We start from the raw sequence: 21,806 nt of genomic DNA on the forward strand, positions 1-21,806 counted from the left end.
TTTGTTTGGGTTTTTTCCAATGTGTTCATTATATTTGTAATTGTGTGGAATGGTGGCATTTACATCAAAAATTACTGGACAAGCTACTACAATATGACAGTTTTGCAAGTTCTGTTAGATTAAGGCGAACATCTTTTTTTTTTTCTTTTTTCTTTTCTTTAATATGAAAGCAAGGCTAAGGAATCTATTCTCTTTCCCTCTAGATTCTGTCAAAAAATAAGTGATATTTGGTACTCTGTATTCAGTATTAATTTCCCAATCTCTTTCTTTGTATACATTTTATACTCAATTTACTTGCCCTTATTCTCAGCTACAGTACTGGAATTAATGTAAACTTTTAGTTTTGCACTTAAAGCCTTATGGTGCCTTATGATGAAATCATGGATGCTCTCTGCTTATAGCATTAGAGAAGTTACCTACTTCGGTAGATGTAAACGTTTTGTCAAAAATAGACAATCCAGAGACACTTGGATTTGCCACTTATTTTCTAATTGTCACTAAAGAACACAGCTATGTTGGAGTACAAATTTTATGACATTAGAATCTGTCTAATTGGGGGTATTTTTATATCCATATCCCAAAGACATGTAATCTTTGTAGTTGGATGTTTCTTGGAATTTATTATGATGTTATATTCAAGCAAAACTAACTAGCTAAGCTGTTTCTTCTCTGACGTGTTCATATAGCTAGCAGACAGAAGCCATGCTGGAAAACACCTGTACAGTTGCAATGACAAGATATTTTCAAAGGCACAAAAATATGTAATGGTACCTGAAACGGAGAGAAGGGTTCCACCACCACTTTAATGCAAATGGGATCTGGTACAGAAAGAATCACTGGACCCAATTTGTGGCTTCTTAGCCCTTTCCCCCGACCCTGTGCCATCAGCAACATTTTCAAGTTAGGGAACTACCTTTTCTTCCCTGGATTTTTACGAGGGTGATTCCCTGAGCCAACTACCTCTGGGGCCATAGGAACATTAGTGGCAGGAGAAAGGAGGCAGTGGGACCATACAGTTTGGAGCAGGCCAGACCATCCTAGTGGCAGCCAGCTGCCGTGGAGCTATAACCATAGACTGTGACCTCAGTTGAAAGACAGCAGGTGAATTAGGATTTTAATCGAGATCCTTTGAATGGGTTGGAAACGTATATGGGGTGTGTTGTGATAAGAATCATGGAAATGGAAAGTTCAACCCTTTCAGACTTAAATCACAATGTTATCAAGAACACTGTCCTCTGGGGAGAAAGTGTTTGGTGTTAAAATAGTGTGAGGATATACCGGTTAGTATTGTCAACTGCCACTGATTTCTACTGTTGTTTTAATGTAATATTTATGGGGGTTTTGTTAAAAATACACATATGTATTTCTTGTTTGGGGAATGTTCCTAATTACTCTTTTGGCGGTTTAACATCCTTCTATATATGTTGGATTCAACACCATTTTTGTTGTCTCTGGATTGCTTTTCAAATACAGATCCCAAAGCCAAAGATTCCTACTCCAGAGAATGCAATTTCATTGATATCTGAAGTTGTGTGTCCTTATGTAAAAGTCAGTTGTTTCTTCTAACTTTGTGCTGAAATTTTAAAGGTGCTCCATCCCATGTTCCTGGGCAACAGTTATGACTTCTACCATTTTTTCCCCCTCCTCGTAGTTCTCACAGGATAGCAATTGGATATTACCGGTATGACACTTTCCCCTGGAGGAAGGAAAGTCATCAGTGTATAAATATTAAATTGTTGCTTGGTCTATGAAGACATCCAGAAATTTATTCTTGTAACCCTAGTGCAGGGTTATATGATCTGTATGGCTGCAGGTACACCAATGCTATTTAGAAACTGCTTTTAATTATGGCTATTACATGTAAAAATTTTTCTGATATATCTTTGTATCTCTCGCATTTAAACAAGCCTGTGCAGAGGTGCTTTTCCTTCCCTGCAGAAAGTTTTCTAGACAGATAATACTTGGAAAGTAAGAGTTAGGTTTTACTTTTTTTAATTATGGCTTTTTTTTTTAACTTGACAGATTTCTATTTTTAATTATTTTCAAGTCTTATGTTCTAGTCTTCTGGACACTCCTTGGCCCTGCATTTTGAACCTAGATGTAACTAGTTAGTACTGCCATAAAATTCTTACAGGAGCCCTGATGAAAGGATTTTGATAAAGTAGTTAAGATACTAGTTAGAATCATGTCTTTCTTTGGCCTGTGATTTTCGCATCTTAGCGTTATGGAGTTGGGAAATCAGCATAAGAGCATTACCATTCATCTAAAAACTGGAGTCAAATTTTTTCTATTTGCTTTTAAAGAGATTCCAGTGTTAATTTCCTGAACTGTTTGCAAAACTGCAGAATATTTTGATTTATTTTGGTTGGTTTATTTTATATTTATTGCCAAATGGCATGTTCATAAAATGCAAAATCATACAACGTAATGTCTCTTGAAATTCTCTTGGCATACTCAATCTAAATTACTTTAAACAACTCTATCTGATTGTCATTTTCGAAAAGAACTGAATAATTACTAAACTGAATTCCAACAACATACACGGGTTTGCTGGAAAGAAGAATAGATAAAGCATATGTTTACGTGACTTACACAATAAATCGTTTCCCTATACAGTTTGCAAATAGTGATTATAATTTCATGTTAATAAGATGCAGGAAAATGTGCTGAAGGAATAGTGCTTTGCTGCTTTTGTCACAGTTTCATCAAACTGATTTTGTCAGCACTGGAGCATAACCCTTGCCACATCAGTTTGAGTGCTCATTAGGCAGCCGATTTGTCTGAATCCTCATTAAATTGATTAACTCATTTACTTATGGATGATGACATGTTATGTGGTACAGGAATGGTGGTTAGAGACTAGAATCAAGACTCATGTTGACTTGCTTAGTATTCAGTTGTTCATTTATTTCTGCAATAAATTGCCGCATTCGAGTAGCATAGCATCAGTGATTTACATTTTGCAAAAGTGTGGCACCCGCCGAAGGGTTGAACTTCCATTGTGTAAACTTGCACCTCTATCGGTAAACTACAGACAGCAATTTAGAAGCTTCTTGGGTTTATAGCTTGCTCTAATTCCCTATTTATTTCACTTGGATACTAGACTTTCTCATAAAGAACCTAAAAGGCTCTCTTGAACATCTGTTTTAATGCAAATTAAATAATGAAAGGGAAACAAGTAGAAAACCTCTTCAGTTATACGTTCAGAAGAGGGAGACGTTATTAAGAGAGGATACTTAAAGCAGTTTTGTGATAGATAGCTTTCAGAAAAATGACCAAAATGAAAAAAAGGAATCAGTTCATGATTCAGATCAAATCTATGTATGCATATAGTCTAGAAATTTGTATTTTAAAAATTTGTTATGTTGATATGCTTCTAATATTTTAAGGTGCTACCTGGAAGTTCTGACTGTGTGCAAGTCATGCTGAAATTTGAGTTTTGGATGCCAACTACAATTTTGGTCTTCATATGTGAAACTAGAAAAGAAAGTTTAAGCATGCAGGTTTTAGCAAATAATATTTTTCGTCTAATTCAGTGACTCTGCAATGAGTGGATGGCAAGCACATTAACTCGTTTATGTATTTTTGAGTCAAGATTAAATGTAGCTTGGGACAGCTCAAAAAGTAGTTGAGTACTTCAAATTTTATGAAGATGAAGAAGCCTGAATTATTGAGTGGTCAAATTATTTATTTCAGTAAGAACTGAATTTTCTTATTCCAGGGCTGAATGTGTCATGAACACAGACAAAGTCGTGTGAAGATGTCCTATGCTTTGAAGAAGCAGAATGCTTTTTGTGTTACTAGTGTGCAATACAAGCCTAGTCATGGACTGTGGCAGTATTGGAGAACCATAGTTTACAAACACAGGCCAGAGATCTTCCTCTCTAAATGTAGAACCAGAAGCAACAGATAGCTACATATTGGCTAAAGTATAAGAAAACAAGAAACAAGACATTTTCAAAGACCAAAGAAGAAATTTTCAACATGAAACCAGCAGCTATCTATGTCAGCAAACTGTTGAAGCTTTTAGAGGCATGGCATTAAAGGAGTGCTTTAAGACAGTTTCTAGAGAAGATGCACAGCAGAGCTTCAGATATTAAAGAGTGGCTTCTTTTTAACACTTAGAGAAATGGAAGAAACTGGAGAGGTGCATGACTGAAAACCAAACTAATCATATGTAGAGGCTGGTCTGACTGGAGTCTAGATTTTACTAAACCAAAGTTTTAAAAGCATTCTTTTCAGTGATAGTACTGGCTTAAGCAGTCCTCAGGTGCTATCGTATCACCTTGTTCCCCTCCCTTCCCCAGGTGTTCCTGGGAAAATGTTTTGAGTGGTTGTTTTGAGTGGGGAAGTGAGTCAGACTAAAACCATCCTCATTATTTCCTTCACCCTTTCATTTTTTTCCTTCTCCCCACCTTAGGTTAATTTCTATCTGAATCACTTACCCAACTCCAGCTTACCGCATGACCTCAAACATACTACTGTTAGAACAGAGGTTTGGGGTAGAAGTAGAAAGTGACTGGGGAAGGATGAGATGGGATGCAACACGAGGTGGGCAGCCACCTGCAAAAATGGTTGTGAAACTGCAGGCTGAATGGAAAATGATAGAGCAGGAGAAAGGAAATAGTGTTTGAATGGCTTGGGAAATAAGACAAACTTTTAATGGACAAGAGTTGGAAAAAAGGTAGACCACTGAGGAAAATGTAAAAGTGATTTTACACCTTTTTATAAATTAACCAGAGCTATGTGTTTCTGCTTTGCTTTGCTTTAACGTAAAAGATAGTCATTACTTCATTTTTTAAATCATTAGTGTGTATATATATATATACTGTAACACTAAATATTGCAAGTTTTTATGGTAATAAAAGTTCCTGTCTCTCTAATTCAATCTTTTTTGAATAAAGGTAGGAATTTTGATGTTCTCAGTCTTCTTAGAAGGTTAACACTAAGTTTCTGTAGAATTGAGATGAGACAAAGCATGGGAAAATACCTTTCTACTGTAATAGTTGCATGGTATTTGTGGTTATATTTGTTTATCCCGATATGCGATTTTATTGAGGAGCTAGTCAAACTAGTCCTGTTTCATTGAGATAATGACCAAAGTGCAAGTGAAAATTTTTCCAGGGGGATACGAAAACAGTGGAGAAAATCTTTCTCCCCTTCAGTAAAAGGGATTACTGTCACTGAATTAAATAGAGCTAGAATTTCACCCACCCTTTTATTTTTTGGAAGAAACAACTCCAAACATGTCTCATTTGGGAACTTTTTTTACTGGATGGGCTTTTTTTGTTTTGATAAATGTCATTTATTTTTGGTAAGATATGCCTGCGTTTGGAATGATGAGGAGAGTTCACAAAAACAAGTTCTGGGACTCTTATTTCAGTTAGTGTTTCTGTAGAATCATTTTAGGATCCTAGAATATATGCAAAGTGCATGTGGAACACAGTTAATATTCAAACAGGAAATTGGTGATCAGAGTTACATTACTGGGCTCTAAATTTTTCTACATCCACCTATTTTCCCTCTTCACTTGCTCTGACAGTTATAGACCGCTTCTCTAATGGTGCTTGCATTTGAAGATAAGCCTGCATGTAAACAAATTAACTTTTCTTAAATGGAGAGCCATTTCATCTGCAATAATGTACCAATTCATAAACTATCAGAAGCAAATTTTTTTTTTTTAAAAGATAAATGACCCATTGTATAACACTTACTATTAGGCAGACTAGATGTCCCTGTGTTCTGGGAGATAAGGCTCTTGTATTATTACACCCTAATAAAATGAGTTAATGTTTTAGTATCAGAGATAAAAGGACAGTTGGATATATTTAATAACCAAACTGAGAAACACTTAATTTTAGTTGTCTGTAGCAATATAACACAAATTCCCCTGTAAAACAAATTGCACTTTTGGAATATACTTTAATGTGCATTCGACAAAGGAGAAAATGAGGTGATTGAAGTTCAATTTGTAGCATGTTATTAACCATTTCCGCTTGACTAGATGCGTAAAAGGATAATGGATGAGGGTTTTATTATTGCCTTTCTGCTAAAATGAAGTGGTGTAAAAGATAAGGTGATGAGATTAATGAACATAAGGAAAAGGCGTAATCAATCAAACTCCAACAGGGAGATGAGATGACAGTACTTAAGATTTGCAAGGATACATGTTTTAAAAAGTGGATTTTATCAATACTGACATTTTGTTTGGGTGGAATGCTGAGAAGCAGGTACTTGCCAATTTCAGTTATTTTTTGGTAGGTTCTTTATGCTACTGTATATTTGAAGCTTCAACAATTAATATAACAAATTAAAGTTGGTAAGTCTATTTTTTAATTTAAAATCCACATTTAAAAAACCCTGTATAATTATTAAATGAGGACAAACAAATACAACTTTTGTCAAGCAGGAACAATATTTTGTTGATCACTTTATCAGTTCTTCACTGGTGGAACGCTCTTATATGTGTCTGGATGAGTAACTTTTAGTCTTTGTGCTACTGCCTCAAGTTTTGCGCCCTAGTCATTTGAGTAGCTAGTTTTCATGTACTCAAGGAAAGGTAAGGAATGCTTTCCTTGCCCTGTAAGAAGTGCTCACCCATTAAACTCCACAAGGTTTCAACTTCCAACTCCTTGAGTAGAAAATTGATTATCTTGTAGAGATAAATCTGCAAAAGTTTCTAGCTGTAAATGTGTTCCTCCTTGTAGGGTGTGATATTTTTATATTTCAGATCTTAAATGCAGTACTTCTTTCCTCTGACACGTCTTAAAATTATTAACCTACTTGAATATCTATATTGCTAACATGTTATGGAAAGAATTGATTACAGGTGGTTTTGATTTTCACTGATGCCAGATCCCAAATTGTTAAAATTACTTGCAAGTACTCCAGCTGCAGTTACTCATAGGCAAAACCCCCACTAATCTAAAGGTAGGTCTTCTATCTTAAACTACACCTTTTTTTACAAAAGAACATTGAGTTACAAACTAAATCACTTAAAAACTGAAAATGCCTCTGCAAAATCAATTTTTCTTATGCCTTCAATTTCCTGCTCTTTTTAAAAAACATATACCTTTCTCAAGATGTGAAGCTGACTGGGAAGGGAGCTGCTACCCAGTTAGCATTTTTTCCCACTTAAAGATTTAAGAAGGGCTCCCACGTCATTCCTTTAAATGCAGTTAATGTACTTGGTAAGAGTTTCCTATGAAAGTGCTGCCTTAAGTTAGTTTTGTCAATGAAATATGCACAAGCAGGATAAATTGTTGTATTTTCTCAAGGAACTGTTAGTTCTTGGCAGCACTTTGGGCAGGATGGATCGGATATTGCTATGAGGCTACGTTTGTCTAAAAAAGCAGTTTAAAATACTTTTTTCCCTTTTGACTTCAGCATTTATGAAACACTGTTACATATTGGCTGGAAGCTGGTGCTTTGTAAATACTCCCACATTAGACTTGACTTTTTCTGGCTCTTAGGAAAACTTCCAGTTGTGCAAAACAGCATCGTGGATTTGTAAGATAAATGCATAACACAGCTCAGATTACAGTTCTTCACAAGAGCCGATATTTTCACATAGACTTACTGCCTTCTCTCCTCCTGTCATCTGCAGAATTCTTTGATAGGCTATTTTTTATTGGGCCCTCAGGAGCAGCAAGTTTTAGATTTAATACCCCAGGGGGAATGGCAAGGCAAATCATGTTGTTGGATCAATTGTTCAGCTATCCCCAGACTGCTGTCTGTGTATCTGTTACACTTGAATCACATTTCCAAGCCTTTCTTATCAATCATTTGGACTAGAAATGCAGTTTAATTTTCTATTGCGTTTTTAAACTGAAATTAGGGTTATGTTCTTGTTTGGTTACCCTAGAATCCTCGATGTGGTTGTAGACCTTACATTAGCTATGTCCGTGGCTTGCTTAACCTTGGAAAAGGGTCTGTACTTGTAGGAATGCTTTGAAGCTGAATTTAAATGACTTTATTTTACCATCTACTAAGATGAAACCCAGCAGTTATTGTATAAGACCTCCTCCTCACATTGCTTTTTGTTCTTTACAAACATGTGATAAGTTTTAATTGGTCAAATCATTTCTATGGGCGATCTTAAAAGAAGAGATTCTCCCTTGCAGTCACAGGCCATAGCAAAACCTTTGTCATTCACTGGTTATAGTCAGTTCCTTTACCTGAGAAAGTAATCTACTGTTACAGGAATATAAGATAAATGTAAGAATACAGATACAGAATATGAGGTATACTCATGTGGATGTTGATTAAAAAAAGTGCATGTAGGGGACACGTCCTTTGATACCCAAGAACAATTTCTCTACGTTGTTGTCTTACTTGTATTCTGCTTTGGTTTATGGTAAATGAACTAGCAGTGAGTGGAGAAGCTCTTGAGCAGTGGAGGGTTTATTAGCAGCACTGTGCTATCTTCTGTCCCAACTTCTGAGAGCAGGAGGGAAAATTTCTGTAGCATGAAGTACTATCCAGTCCTGGGCTATGGGGCAGCCACCAGACATCCCAAATAAGGCAAATGTATGTAATTACACGGCAGCCCCTGCAGCTGCTCCAGTTTACTCAAAGGGGGTTTGGTTCCTGCAGCAGTCTAAGAGTCTGCAGCACAAAGGTGGCATTAAGCCATTTTTACGTTCCCATCCCTTTGCAAGCTGCACCTTCTGTGCCATATCTCTCATAAAACATAGCACAGAATCTTTTAATGTAAACTGCTGGATTGGCAGCTCTGGAGTCTGACTTTTCTCTTAGCCTTCAAGAGGCACATCTGTTCTTCTATGTATGGGCTTGGTTCCCATTAATGAGCTGATCAGATGCAGTCTTTCATGATGACTGGTACCCTAGCTTCCTGCCAGATGTGTGGGGGTGTTTTTTGTTTTTGTTTTTTTTTCTGATGAAGGGATATGAAGGTCAGCTTACAGGTCATCAATTAAAAAAAAAAATCCTTCTTTTTGGCATTGAAACTTATTTTTTCATTGCCCATTTGCTTTCTTCTCCTCACCCATCTTCTGCAAGATCAGATGAAAATGGCAGACACTGGACAACTGCCAGTATTGCAGGTGCATTAGTTCCCTGCTTTCTTGGTTGTAGTTGCTGCTTCCAGTTGCGTGTGTTCTGGCTGGATAGACCCTTGCTGGATACATAGAGAAGCAGCCCGTGGGAGAAGTTATGTACTGAGAAGTGGTGAAATAGGCAGGTACAGGGCACAGCAGTGGGAAATCTAACATGACTATTCTGATTTGCTGTTCAAAATAGGAATTTGAAGAGACAGTTACAGCAAACATGAACCTTATTTTTCTAAAAAAACCTCAATGGCTAAACACCTTTAAGAGACAGCAAAACAAACGTAGCTTCTACATTGTTTTCTGTGCTCTGCTTTTGAGATATATGCTCCTGTATATTACCTTTCGCCATATCTAGTTATACTGCTGTGGATATGAACTGCTGTGAGTCATTAGTCTGGCAATTGTCCTAGTTTTCAGACTGTACTTCTTAGAGATCAACCAATATAGTCTGATAAAGGTTATCTCCAAGGCTTTTCTGCACTAGGAATTTTATAAAAGAAGAGGGACCAACCAGAACTTTGAACTTAAAAAAAAAACAACCCACAACATGGTAATACCTTCTTGTCATAAAAAAAGAATCTCTGGTTGATTCCTTTTCTGACTTTCTCAGGCAATTCCATCTTTTAAACAAGAGAAAGCTTTTAGGTCTTGTTTTGAAATCCCTTAAATAGTTTAGAGAGGTTTTTTTATTGCAATAGTGTTACAACATCATGGCATAGATTTGAGCCACTATTAGAAATAAGATGAGCAAAGCACAACAGCATAATCTGTTCAAAATTGGAAAGGGACAAAGTCCTCTGCTAAGTGCTGTAATTTTAATTGTTACAAGTTTGTCAAATATTAGAAGATGCTTCTGATATGCAAGAATTTTTTTTTTTCTCAGAACTATGAAAAGAGGGGCCTGTCCAAAGAGGCTCAGATCTGATGGTGTAGGAGAGAATAAGAAGACAGTAATTCCCAGTTTTGATTGTCTGAAAAACAGACTAACTGAAAACTCAAACTGATCTCAACATGAATGATTAATCATAGATGATGAGGCCGCATCCCTACCACTTGTTTTCTCTAATTTTGCTTCAGTTGTCTTATACAAGGAACAAAAAGAATTGGTACTCTTCATTGCGTGAAATCTTTCCAGGAAGAAACCTGATCTTCAGACCCTTCAAAGATACCCTGTACTGGAGAGTTCAGACACAGAATGGTTAAAAACAGTCCTTGCTGGTATTCTTCAAGAGTATTTTTAACTCACTTATATCAGACACATGCACCTGGCTATCTTCTCATAAACTGCAGCTGAATGAGTCCTACATTGTCTTACTTCTATTAGGAGGCTTTCTATATGATTATGCTTTAAGTACATTGGCAAAATTTGGATCATGGTCATACTTATCACGTCAAAAACATACACTTGTTTTTTGCTTAATGGTAATACCCAATGCTAGGGAGTATACTAAAAACCTTTGAGGTTAAGTTTTAAAAGAGTTTTTGTTTTATAACGTCATTTCCAATAATAAAATATTTCCATAATGATCACTTTCAGATGATCACAATCCTTTTTTGTTAACTATGTTATGTTAACTATGTTTTGTTAACAACCCTTTTTTGTTAACTCACAAGGAAACAGGAAGACAAATTAAATGAGCAGTTTTCACAAAGGCAAAATTGGGAACATCTAAAGGTTCCTGTTCTTTGTCTTCTAGTTTTCTGTATTAATAAACTTGAAAGTGAGCTAAGTAATGAGGTAGCAGCATTTGTGCTGGTACAAAGTTATGTTGTTAGCACCAAAATAAGAGAGTTGTGAGGAATTTTTTTGAGAGGTCTAGACAAGTGGTCCTCAGTTGTATAGGTGAAACGATAGCAAATTGAGTTTCCCCACCTAATTTTCCAAAATTCTCTCTCAGGTAGGGTAGCTAGCATGGAATGCACCACTGCACCATTCATTGCTACGGAGGCTTAATATTGATAATACTTTATTTCAGCATTTTTGATCCAAATTCCACGACTTAACGTGATCAGCTTCTACACAGTGAGAAATCGTTTAATTGAATTTTGCTCAGTGATGCTTAAGTGCTCTTCTTGAGCTTTTGCAGGTAATGTCATTTTTTCAATGTATACAAAATGAAATCAACAAAACTAGCTTTTTTAGTATTTACATTGTGTATGTTTAACTGACGGAATTCAGTGACACATGAAATCATGAAGCTGTATAATTTAATGCAGTTCACAAAGCTGTTATGGAATCTGTCAATCTGTGTGGACATCAAGACTAGCCAGAATTGTACTTATTGATTAGAATGGATTAAAAGCACTCTCCAAATTTTAAAATTTATGATCTAATGAAGGGAAAAATGAGAAAGTACTCTATTTACCCACTGTGCATAACTATATGTTATACTTTATGCAACCTCTCATTCATATTTTAATATGTGCACATATATACACACTCACATGTGACACTACATGTGTGTGTACCAATGCACTTTCATAAGAGTATCTTCAATCTTAGATAATTTAAGCAAAGATTATAAGCAAATCTAGATCCATACAGACCCACGCACATGAGGCATAAACAAAGAGTGATTCACACTTCAATGTGGAAGGCACAATGCGCATCTCAGAGGTTCCTTTATACAGTTTTTGCTTATGACTATTCTGAGTTATTTCTGTATGATTAAAAGATATCTTAGTTACGATTTGTTGTCTGTATCTTTTTACTTACTAGGTATATGAAGTCGGTGTAGATATTAACATCAATGCTATAGCAAATAGCATAAACAGATAACCCCGATAGAGTAAAAATTGTCGCCATTCTCCTTCTTTGTGTGTATGGATTATAAATACTGCCATAAATAAATAAAAGTTGGAGTAATGAACTTCCAGGTTAATTCATGTGCTTTTTTCTTGATGATCTTCATATGACCTAAAGGTGGTGGTGTGTGTGGTGGGTTTTTTTTCAACACTGTTTTGCAAAATCACATTGCAAGTGTATTATGAATAAAACAAAAATTACTGAGGCAAATGAAAAGAGGATGATTGGCTAGAGGTATCTGTCTAAAATATCACATAAAAACCCCCCTGTCATTAATTTCTTTTTTCTTATATATCTTTTTACTGCTTGCAGGTGTTGCATTGACATTTCTAGAGTGCATGGTTTGTGGGCTGGATTGGTAGCCACACTGCTTTTTTAGTGTGTCTGAGATATGTTATGGGAGATTGCTTTAGAAAGGCTGCCCTTGGTAGTCTCGGTAATAAATTATTGCTAATTCTTACTTTGTAGCATTTTGCACTTCAGGAATTGATTATAATTTGCATGGATGTTTATTGGAAACACACTGAGACTATCAATTTGTTTCACACATGTCAACAAACAACTCATTGATCACTGTTTACCTAGCCTGTTCTTGAGTTAGTGATAGAACCTGAGGATGGACACAGAAGCTGAAATACCCACTGTTTCAGAAGGCGCGAGCCAAATAATTTGTAAATTGCTACAGTTAATTCCTGATGGCATACTGTCCCAGATGATGTAAACAGCTAGATGAGCTGAGGTACCTACCTCTTGATGAGCAGATCCTACTAACTCTTAAATCAGAACGTAACAGGCTCACTAAATCAAGACATCAGTCAACTCCTATGAGAATCTGTGAATTCTTGCAATTCTGGCTCCTTTTTATCATAAATAAGCCTGCTGTCTTATTTCCCCAGGAAAGGCATAACTTTACATCCTTAACCTTGCAGGTCTTGGACAGCCACCCAAACCTATATTCATTTTCTTCTTTTCGAAATTCCACTTTCCAGGGTGCATAATTTAACTTACATACCTATCTTTAGCAATCAGATCTTCTTGTTCTTTGGGTTGATTAAATGTTATCTGCTAGTGGTAATGAACTCCTGCTGCCTAAAAGTCAGCAGGGTTAATTAAAAGAGAAAAAAAATTGTTTGTGAAATACTGGATGCAGTAGAAAAGAATAAGATAGTTGGTACTAACTTTGCTAACATTGTTTGCAGATTTATTAGTCCATGTGAGGTGTTTAGAACCTCATAGTCAAATCAGAAAAGTTCTGAATACAGGTTCCCCCAATAAATTTTCTTCCAAGTTAGATCTTGATAATCAGGGAGAAGGTTATCTGTAGTTAGTAGAAGACCACTTTCAGAAAATCTGCATTGCATGCTTTTTTCACTTTGAAATATAGCTTTAGTGTCAGGATAAAGAGAGAAAATATAGTTGTGCATTCCTCTTATTTTAATCATCTGGGAAGTATTTTTCATGTCATCACATGTGTACTGATCTCTGGTCTGTGACAGACTCATTTCCAAACAAATGGTGTTTTTATTTGTATATCGTGTACATAGAAATTATTTCAAAACTGAATAGATCTACAAACAAAACTAAATCCTAACTAAAGATTAAACTATTTACAGGTCTAGAGGCCTTAAGGTATATGAGGCTAGTATAAATAGTATAGTGTGAAATAGGAATTTCAGTTTGTGGTAAATCTGTCTGTCCCCAGCAGCTTCAGATAAAATAATTTTATCCTTCTAGAGCACATCAGTTTGCTAGTCGGTGGTTCATGTATCAAAGAGCATTCTGTGAAAATATCAATATCATTGGTTAATATAAATGAAATTAATTTTTAAAGCTGGGCTAAAGGTTGACATCTGAAAAATTGCATTACTTTGCAGAAGAGAAATTTCTGTCTTCCAGTGAAATTTCAGGTCATAAGGGCAAGTAATTTTCACAATCTTCAATGGGAACCAGTGAAATATGAACTTCATTGTCACCTAGCCCCAAAGCGATAAGATAAAATGAGCTGATACATCATTTGCTGTGGTTTTATCATCTCCTCCAGTAATTGGAAGAGAAAACATAAGAGTCCTTTACCACCCCCCTCCCCAATCCCTTCACCACCCACACCCAGGCATAAGCCATTTTGCTCTGATCGATACAAAGGTCACAGAGTACTTATTTATTTATTTAAATTTTTTATGCTGGGTAAAACTGTCTAGTGGAACATTAAAGTAATGAATATGTTTAATTGAGTTTGTCACCCATGAAAATGCTGAACAGGGTTGTATAGCAGACTGTGCGTGCTCACAGGAGGGTCTAGATGGGAGACTACTACTGTTTGCCTGTGGATTTCAGTGGCTGATTGTATAAATATCCAAGATTTAAAATGAACATCTTATTCATTGTTCTCTTGAGAAGTGTAAAACTAATAAGCACTGTGATTTATTTAAGAGCATTTGGATATTTAAGATTATTAATAATCCGATCTAATTCCCTATTAGTTTGGTTGTACTTGGACATATTTAAACAAAGAGCAGAGTAAGACCCTTTCACTGTGAATTCTGCAGCCAGGAACTAAATAGTACCTAGACAATAGCATCTGAGGATCCTCAGTTGCAGGGCTGAGATTGTGGTGGAGATCCAGGTTCCTCATGAACTGAGAGTCAGGTTTTGTAACCTCTGAGTGCTGTAATTTTGCATTCCTGAACAAAAATGACCCCAAATGACAGAGAAAGTTGCTAGAAGAATGTATTTATGGATTTTATCCTCAATTGCAATCAAATATCAAATTAAATGCTTTATTTTTTTATTTGGTGTTTTTTTGTGGTGGGTTTTTTTTTTATTTTGTCTGGTACATCATAACTTTTTTCAGAAATATACAAATGTGCATCAGCTTTTAAAATAAGCTATTTAGTTTTTATTTTACTCGTTGGCTAGCACATTAAAGTAATATAATTATTCAATTACTATTTCAGTTCTATAACCTATTTGCAGACTTAATTACTTCTAGCCTATTCACATTTTCAAGATCAATAGTACTTTTCTCTAAAATAAAATAAAATATACAATAGCTGATTGGTTTGCGTAAAAGGTAAAGCAAAATGTTCGTTTAGTCTTCACTAAGATACTACTTTTCTAATTCAGAGGCAGCTGTAGTGATGGTATCTTTTAACTATTGCATGTAATCTTTTATGAGAGACTATGATCAACATTCAAGGAGGGCTTTGAAGAAAAGGTAGGGTGGGGCATTTGTTTTCAAAACTGTAAAATGGCAGAATAGCTTCTGAGTGAGCGTTTTAATGTCGGGAAATTAACTGATATACAGCTGTGAATCATGAGGAGAGGATGTATTTATGTATGATCTTAATTCGTGATCAGCACTATGCTACCTGAGTTTTCATGCAACTCTGATTTCAGAATCTCCTCGAAGTAGAAACTGAAGCTGGCTATTCTTTACTGACTAGTTTCTTGGGGAATTTCTTCCGGACGTGTAGTGTCAGGGCCTGCAGCATGAGTATGAGGACTGATTACAGGTTTAGAGCTTCATTTCTATTACCTGAAGTAAAGAAGGGACTTCATGCAAAGGTGAAAGTAATTTTGCATTTTTAGTAGTGTTGTAATGCCGTCTGTTCATCTGGCGTTGCCAAAGTCTAATCACAGAACAGTTTGTCTAATGAGGCTTTTGGAATTGTAGAACTTTACAATTAGCTCATTAAGTATTTTTAAATTAAATGGTAAACTGTATAAATTGTCTTTCCTCCTGTAAGGTGCAGTATTTTTTGAATAAATGAAATGTGCACTAGATTAAACTTCAATCTGATGTGTCGAATCAACTGAAATTCTGTAAATAATTTTACATGTGAGGAAGGTGGTACTATTTGTGCAGATTAAATGAGATTGTACACCCTCATTAGTCTTTGCTCCACAAGTTGTTCCAAAACTGGTGGTGACAAAAGACAGAAATGAGTCGTTTTTAAACTCAACATATTGTACAATAGTATGAAGAAGATAGTTGTTCTTAAATTCTGTGTTGTGTGGCTTATGGGTGAAAACACGCAAATGCAAAAATAGTTTTTGAAAGTTGTAGTCCTGATAATAGCAGAAGTGGTAACACTGATTAAAAAAAAAAAAAATCCCTTTGCCAGAATAAAAATGCTGAATTTAATTTGAAGTACGAGTCAGTTTCTGCAACTAGGAGATTCTATTAATAAAATCAGGTATTTGACAGGGAATAAAAGCTTGAATTAGATTTTCGTAAGGAATACTTAGTAATACACATGAAAGAAACGTGTTTGTCTTCTGGACCTTTCATCTACTATAGGTGCTGTGATGAGCGCGGAGCAGTGGTAATGATGCAGTTTCCATAGCAACTGGTTCATTGGCGGGCTAGACCTCTGTCTAGGGTGCTGTCAGTGTGCCTGGAGTTTCAGAGAACAGAGTGTCCCAAAGAAGGTCTGCTTCCACCTAATCCAGTTTTAATTGAACTCCAGAGACTTTGAAGTGAAGCTGCAGACCAGGCAGACACTATTCCAACTCGAAATGAAGGCCTTGCTCGGTTAGGCCTCAGCTGCTTCTCACTCCTGATAACTTCTGTTAATGAGTGGTTTAAAGAATTGTTATAGTGGTGACTGGTAGTGTTTCTGCAGTGCAGTTCCAGTTTCTGCTGTAAATCCTGTTATATTGAATTCAATAACTTTATCATGGCTGTACAAGGTGCACAATGTAAACCACCTCTGCTATTTTCAAGCTGGTGCTTTTCCTTCTAATTTTGAAGAAGTTGCACGCAGCAAGCTTTTGGCCATGTGCAGGGTTTCCACTGTCACAAAAAATGCTTGCTTCACAGGGTAAAAGTAATACTTAGTTATTTAACTTGCTGGTTTTACTCACAGTATCCATGTAATAAGTGTTCGAATTTGCAATGCACAGACTGATAGTGACAAGCAGGCTGTTGTGTTTTGTTACTACAGAAAAGCAGAGGTCATCACATTCCTGTCTGTCTCAAAAAATAATCATTGAAATTATAAGCTCCGATTTAAAGATTGTAAGATGGATGAATACCAGCAAAAGTACTAAGAGATTTTTGTACACAAGCACTGCAACTTTGTCTCCTTTGTTACCTCTTTTGATGTTGTGCTCTTTAGAAGATATTTATATGCATGTGACAAAAGCCAACCGCGGTGGTTCTGAATAGCACCATAGAATTATACAAATCTGCCAATTAGTGTGCATGGGTTATGGATGTGGTATGGAAAGTGCCAGCGTGGCCCAAGTCTGTTAGTTCCCCAGTTCCAGAAATGATTAGCAACCAATGACAATCTCTGGTACTTTCATCACGTTTCTAGAATTTTGTATCAGAAGGCTTATTAATTTTTTCCTTCTCTTTCTGTGTGTATGGGGATGTTGGGAGAGAAGTTGTCTGTGGCACTTGTATTGAGGGGAAGATGAGGGACTAAGTAAAAAGAAAGAAGGTGTGGGAGATGGTTTGCTTTGTGTGGTCTGATCTTCTGTGTTGTCTGCTTTTGGTTTGCCTGTCTTGTTTGCTTTTAATTCACAAAGGTGGTACAGTATTTTATATTGTATCGTGTAGTGCTTTTATAATGGTGCTTCTGCTCTCTGTGCTACAAAAATGCAAGTTATTTGTGAATATATGCTACATGTGAGGCAAAATCCTCCTTTGTTAAAAATCTACAAACAAATGATTGGGTTCATTAACAGTCTTTGTCATGTTAAAGGCTTGAATTTCACTTTTTCTTTTTTATACACAATATATTGCTCAACTGAAATTGTAGGAAGAGTGATGTTACCTAGGATTATATCTGAATCTCCTTTTCTGTGATGGATTTCTGTTAAGTGCTTTTGTGTTTGCTAAAATTGACAAATCTTGGGTTTTCCTTCGCTTATGGTTTGTTAATCTGAGGCAGAGAAGTGTCCAATCTCACTGTCCCTTAACACTTACATAATGAAGCTTTGAAATGAAAAGGAAAAAGTGAAGCAACAAAGAAACAAAGTGGCTGAGGGCTGAAAATGGGATTAGTTTGAAATGTGAAGGCAGACTAAGCATCTGTGTCTGTCAGATGGGATGACAGGAATTGTAACAAGTTACTTTGACAACCGCTTACTCCATAGAGAGATTATGCTGAGTTCATTTGCAGGTTTGTGTTTAACCTTAGCTGACAAAATGATACTTAACCTCTTATACAGCCAGCCTTTATAGTTCCAGAATTAATGAATGTTGCCTTAACGATAAACGTAAGGAACATTTTTTTCTTTAAAGACATTTTTTCTTGGTTATTTGTTACAGGCCTGTTATTAACAATGCTAAAGGGAGTGCAGATACGTCTAATGGCACTAGTAATACATTTCAGAATATGTTTTTATGCTTTGCTGAAGTGCCAAGCATTTAATAATGTTTCTGAAACTCCCTTGGTTATGGAAAATGGGCAGTTGTCTTTAAAGGAAAAAATACAAGCAAATTTTTTAAATCCTTGACATGAGTAGTTGAATTTAGGACTTCAAAAATCCATTGTAGGTTCATAGCATGATTTGAAGTTTGAGCATATTTTAATTTTGCTGCAGGTTTTGCATGTAATTGGTAGAATCCATGTTTGTGGGTCAAACAGTTTCTCTTTTACAAGATATTACCTATACTGACAACATATTTAAAACATTCTCTCTCTGTCTCTTTCTACTAGATTCTGGCATATACAGAAGGACTCCATGGAAAATGGCTCTTTTCAGAGATTCGATCTATCTTTTCCCGACGTTATCTTTTGCAAAATACAGCACTGGAGATATTCATGGCAAATAGAGGTACTGTGAGTTTAGAGGAATGGCAAGTGTTGATTTGGGGACATGTGCATCCTGTTTGGCTGTTTAGTCACGTCTTTTTTGGTATGGATTTGTGTAGATAGCAGAAGGGCTTGGATTAAGTGTCTCAATATTTAAGTTAGTATATTTTCGTAATTTAGTTTCTCCTTTTAATTTTTTTTTTCAATGAGAAATTATGATCAAACATGATAACTGGGAATTAGCAATGCCTCACTTTCATTTCTATCCACATGTTTATTTGGCATTCTCTGGAAACTCTTGCTTAAGGCATACCTACCTCTGATCCCTTTGGAGGGTTAATAGTTGTTAGTTACACGCACCAAGAACAACATAATGAAAGAACTTCACTACTGGATTAGACCAGTGACTGGTATACCTTCATGCTTTATTTCTAGTAATAATTTCTTTCAGTCATGCTTTATTTCTAGTAATAATTTATTTCAGTTAGACCCTAGTGCAACTCTAAGAAATAAATGTGGATTTACCTTGTTTATGAACCTTTTTTTCACCCTCCCCTTTCTTTGGTTCCTTTTTCAGACACACACATGTACTGTGACAAGTCACTCAAAATATAGTGCATTGAGACTTGGAGAACTTTCTTCTGCTATATTCTCCCCCTAAATTTTATTTTAAACCAGGTTATATGATGTCTTTGCAGTTTAATGATATAACTATCATATAACCAGGTTATATGATATCTTTGCCATATAACCTTTGCAGGTTATATTGATGTCTTTGCAGGTACTTTTAGTGCTTTTATACTGATAATGAAATTTTGAAAAACTTATTTTGAAAACTGTATACAAAGACACCAATAAAGTAGGTCTTAAGATGACACTTTTAAAATGTAAAACATTGTTTTAGTAATGATATGAAACATTGTTGTCCTGAAGTCAGTAAATGTTTCATAGGGTAACATGTTTTATGCAGTTAGTATGCTAGTCAAAAAGCTTTTGTCTGAGCTTAAAATGGTCTCTAATCTTGAATGCGGCTGGTAAGTATTCAGACACATATCTTGCAGAGCATTGTTGCACATATCTGTGCAACATGTGCATATTGTCCACCAGAATATTAATCATGTGCATAAACACTTTCCTATTTTGGAGCCTGTAGTTGTACCCTGTGAAGTCATAAACGTCCACTGGTGATACCATAATTAGATTGTTATTTAGATTTTTAGGTTCCTATTTCATAAGTGTCATTGCAAGTTTCAAACAAAATATGAAGATAATATTTTGAAGAATGTATCTTGAAAATATCTAGAAAGTAAACTAGTAAATGTGTGATCCAATTGATATATAAACTCTTTTTTTTTTAATCAGTTGTAGACAGTCAATCTGTGCATATAGGTTTAACTTCTATTCAGAAAGGAGAACAAATGTAGACCTTGTAAGATTTGTAACAGTGACAACTTCTGTTGAAATTCCTGTTAGTGGTAAATAAAAGCAGTTCTGGAAATTATAAAAAAAAATATAGTAACCTGAAGGAAACATGTCTAATCTTTTACCTGTTCAACACCTAAGCTTAGGGTTAAATTTTATTGGGACAGAAAGCCTAAAATATAAGGTGTAAAATCATGCCATATTTCAACTCTTGTGTTCACAGTGGGTGTCATGTTCAACTTTCCTGACCAAGCAACAGTAAAGAAAGTGGTTAACTGTCTACCTCGGGTCGGTATTGGTACTATCTTTGGACTACCCCAGACCAGGTATTTTACAATTTGAGTTAATTTTATCTGTCAGTTCTAAGAGTTCTTTTTTCATCAAACCAGCCTATATGGTTTGAAGGATTTACACCTGGTTTACAAAACGTGCATATCCTCAGCCTATCACTTCTGCGTGCTATTTGCAATGTGTTTGTATAATAAAAACTTGGATTTGACATTTCTTTTGTGATTTCTGTCTGTTATAGGGAAGATAGCTTCTTTTTGGCAGTGAGACTCAATCACTTACCCTACTTAAGGAAAATAGGTTTCTTTATGCTTGCCAACTCACTAAAATTTAAGACTGATTTAAGACTGGTTGTAGGACTGATTAGCTTTTATGGCAGTGTTCAATTATATTAGCTTGACTGTAACATCCTTGAATCCTCTGTAGTATTTAAACGTAGATGAAAATGATCGTTCCTCATCAGAAGGATATTGTAGTGATGTGTAGAACAATATAAGCTGAACAGCATGTGAAGGGTTGGTATGGTGTGCTTGTCTTATAGCTCTGGAGGACATTGTTAAAATTTTACATAGTGAGAAATTAGTATTACAATGTCAGGCTGAGTGTTTGGATCCTAAAACTGAAGAATATGATTCAGTTTGCTACATCTTTTTTAGCAGAAAATTAGGGCTTGATTACCAGATATGCTCTGGATGAAACACAGCAGGACAGTTTAATGTTCACTGAGGCTGATGGAAATAGAAGTTTTTGAGGTATACCCCATGTCTAGTTGGATTGGTTACCTCTTGTATTTTAATGAATTATAAATTATTTTTAAGTAGATTAATTTCTAAATTTTTAGAAGAAACAGGAACCCTTAAGGAGTATCTTGATTGTTGTTACTTTAAATTTTTATTTTTTAAAGATTTCTGTGCACAGAAATGGCATTAAAATAGTTGGGGATGTTTTCTGTTGTGTTTTATAGTTTACTTTTTTTTTATCAAGTCCAGAAAAAAAATCTCTTGAATTGCAATTATAGCCACTCTGTAAGAACTTAAGGATTGCTACTTACAGAAGCAAATTATGTGTGAAAATTTTTAAATATACATGAAAGTATAGACACATTTGTTCAAAATTTCACATCCATTTATACTGATAAATTTGTTTACAATATAAAGCAGTTTATTAAAATAAAAAAATATTTAGTTACTGTAACTATCTTCTTTAATTGTTTACCAATACCTGTAAAGATTTGTTAACTAAAACTATATCTGGATTTTTTCCCTCCCTAAATGATGTGACTCTGGTATTTACAGATGTTTTTATTATGAACAAAACAGTCTTGGGAATTTTATGATAAGCTCTTCTCTGCTTGATTTATCACTCCAAGGAATGACTCTATAGTCTTCTTTCACAAACATTAGGAAATCTGGCATCAAATTCTAAAAGTTTTGATTTATTTATGACTAACTC

The 21,806-nt window shown here is 35.5% G+C and overlaps 1 protein-coding gene across 7 annotated transcripts in view; it reads left to right on the forward strand.

Annotated features, from left to right (window-relative positions):
• LRBA (LPS responsive beige-like anchor protein) overlaps nt 1-21,806 on the forward strand; it is a 434,320-nt gene that overhangs the window by 270,518 nt on the left and 141,996 nt on the right. For all 7 annotated transcript variants that reach the window (XR_012775615.1, XM_075500920.1, XM_075500925.1 and 4 more), the window contains 2 exons: nt 18,549-18,666; nt 20,290-20,392. Coding sequence is in view for 6 of the 7 variants with exons in the window: in XM_075500920.1 (XP_075357035.1) it covers nt 18,549-18,666; nt 20,290-20,392 (221 nt within the window). In the remaining variant the exon portion in view is untranslated. The remainder of the gene's footprint in view (nt 1-18,548; nt 18,667-20,289; nt 20,393-21,806) is intronic.

This window comes from Mycteria americana, chromosome 4, assembly GCF_035582795.1.
Source record: "Mycteria americana isolate JAX WOST 10 ecotype Jacksonville Zoo and Gardens chromosome 4, USCA_MyAme_1.0, whole genome shotgun sequence".
NCBI lineage: Eukaryota > Metazoa > Chordata > Aves > Ciconiiformes > Ciconiidae > Mycteria > Mycteria americana.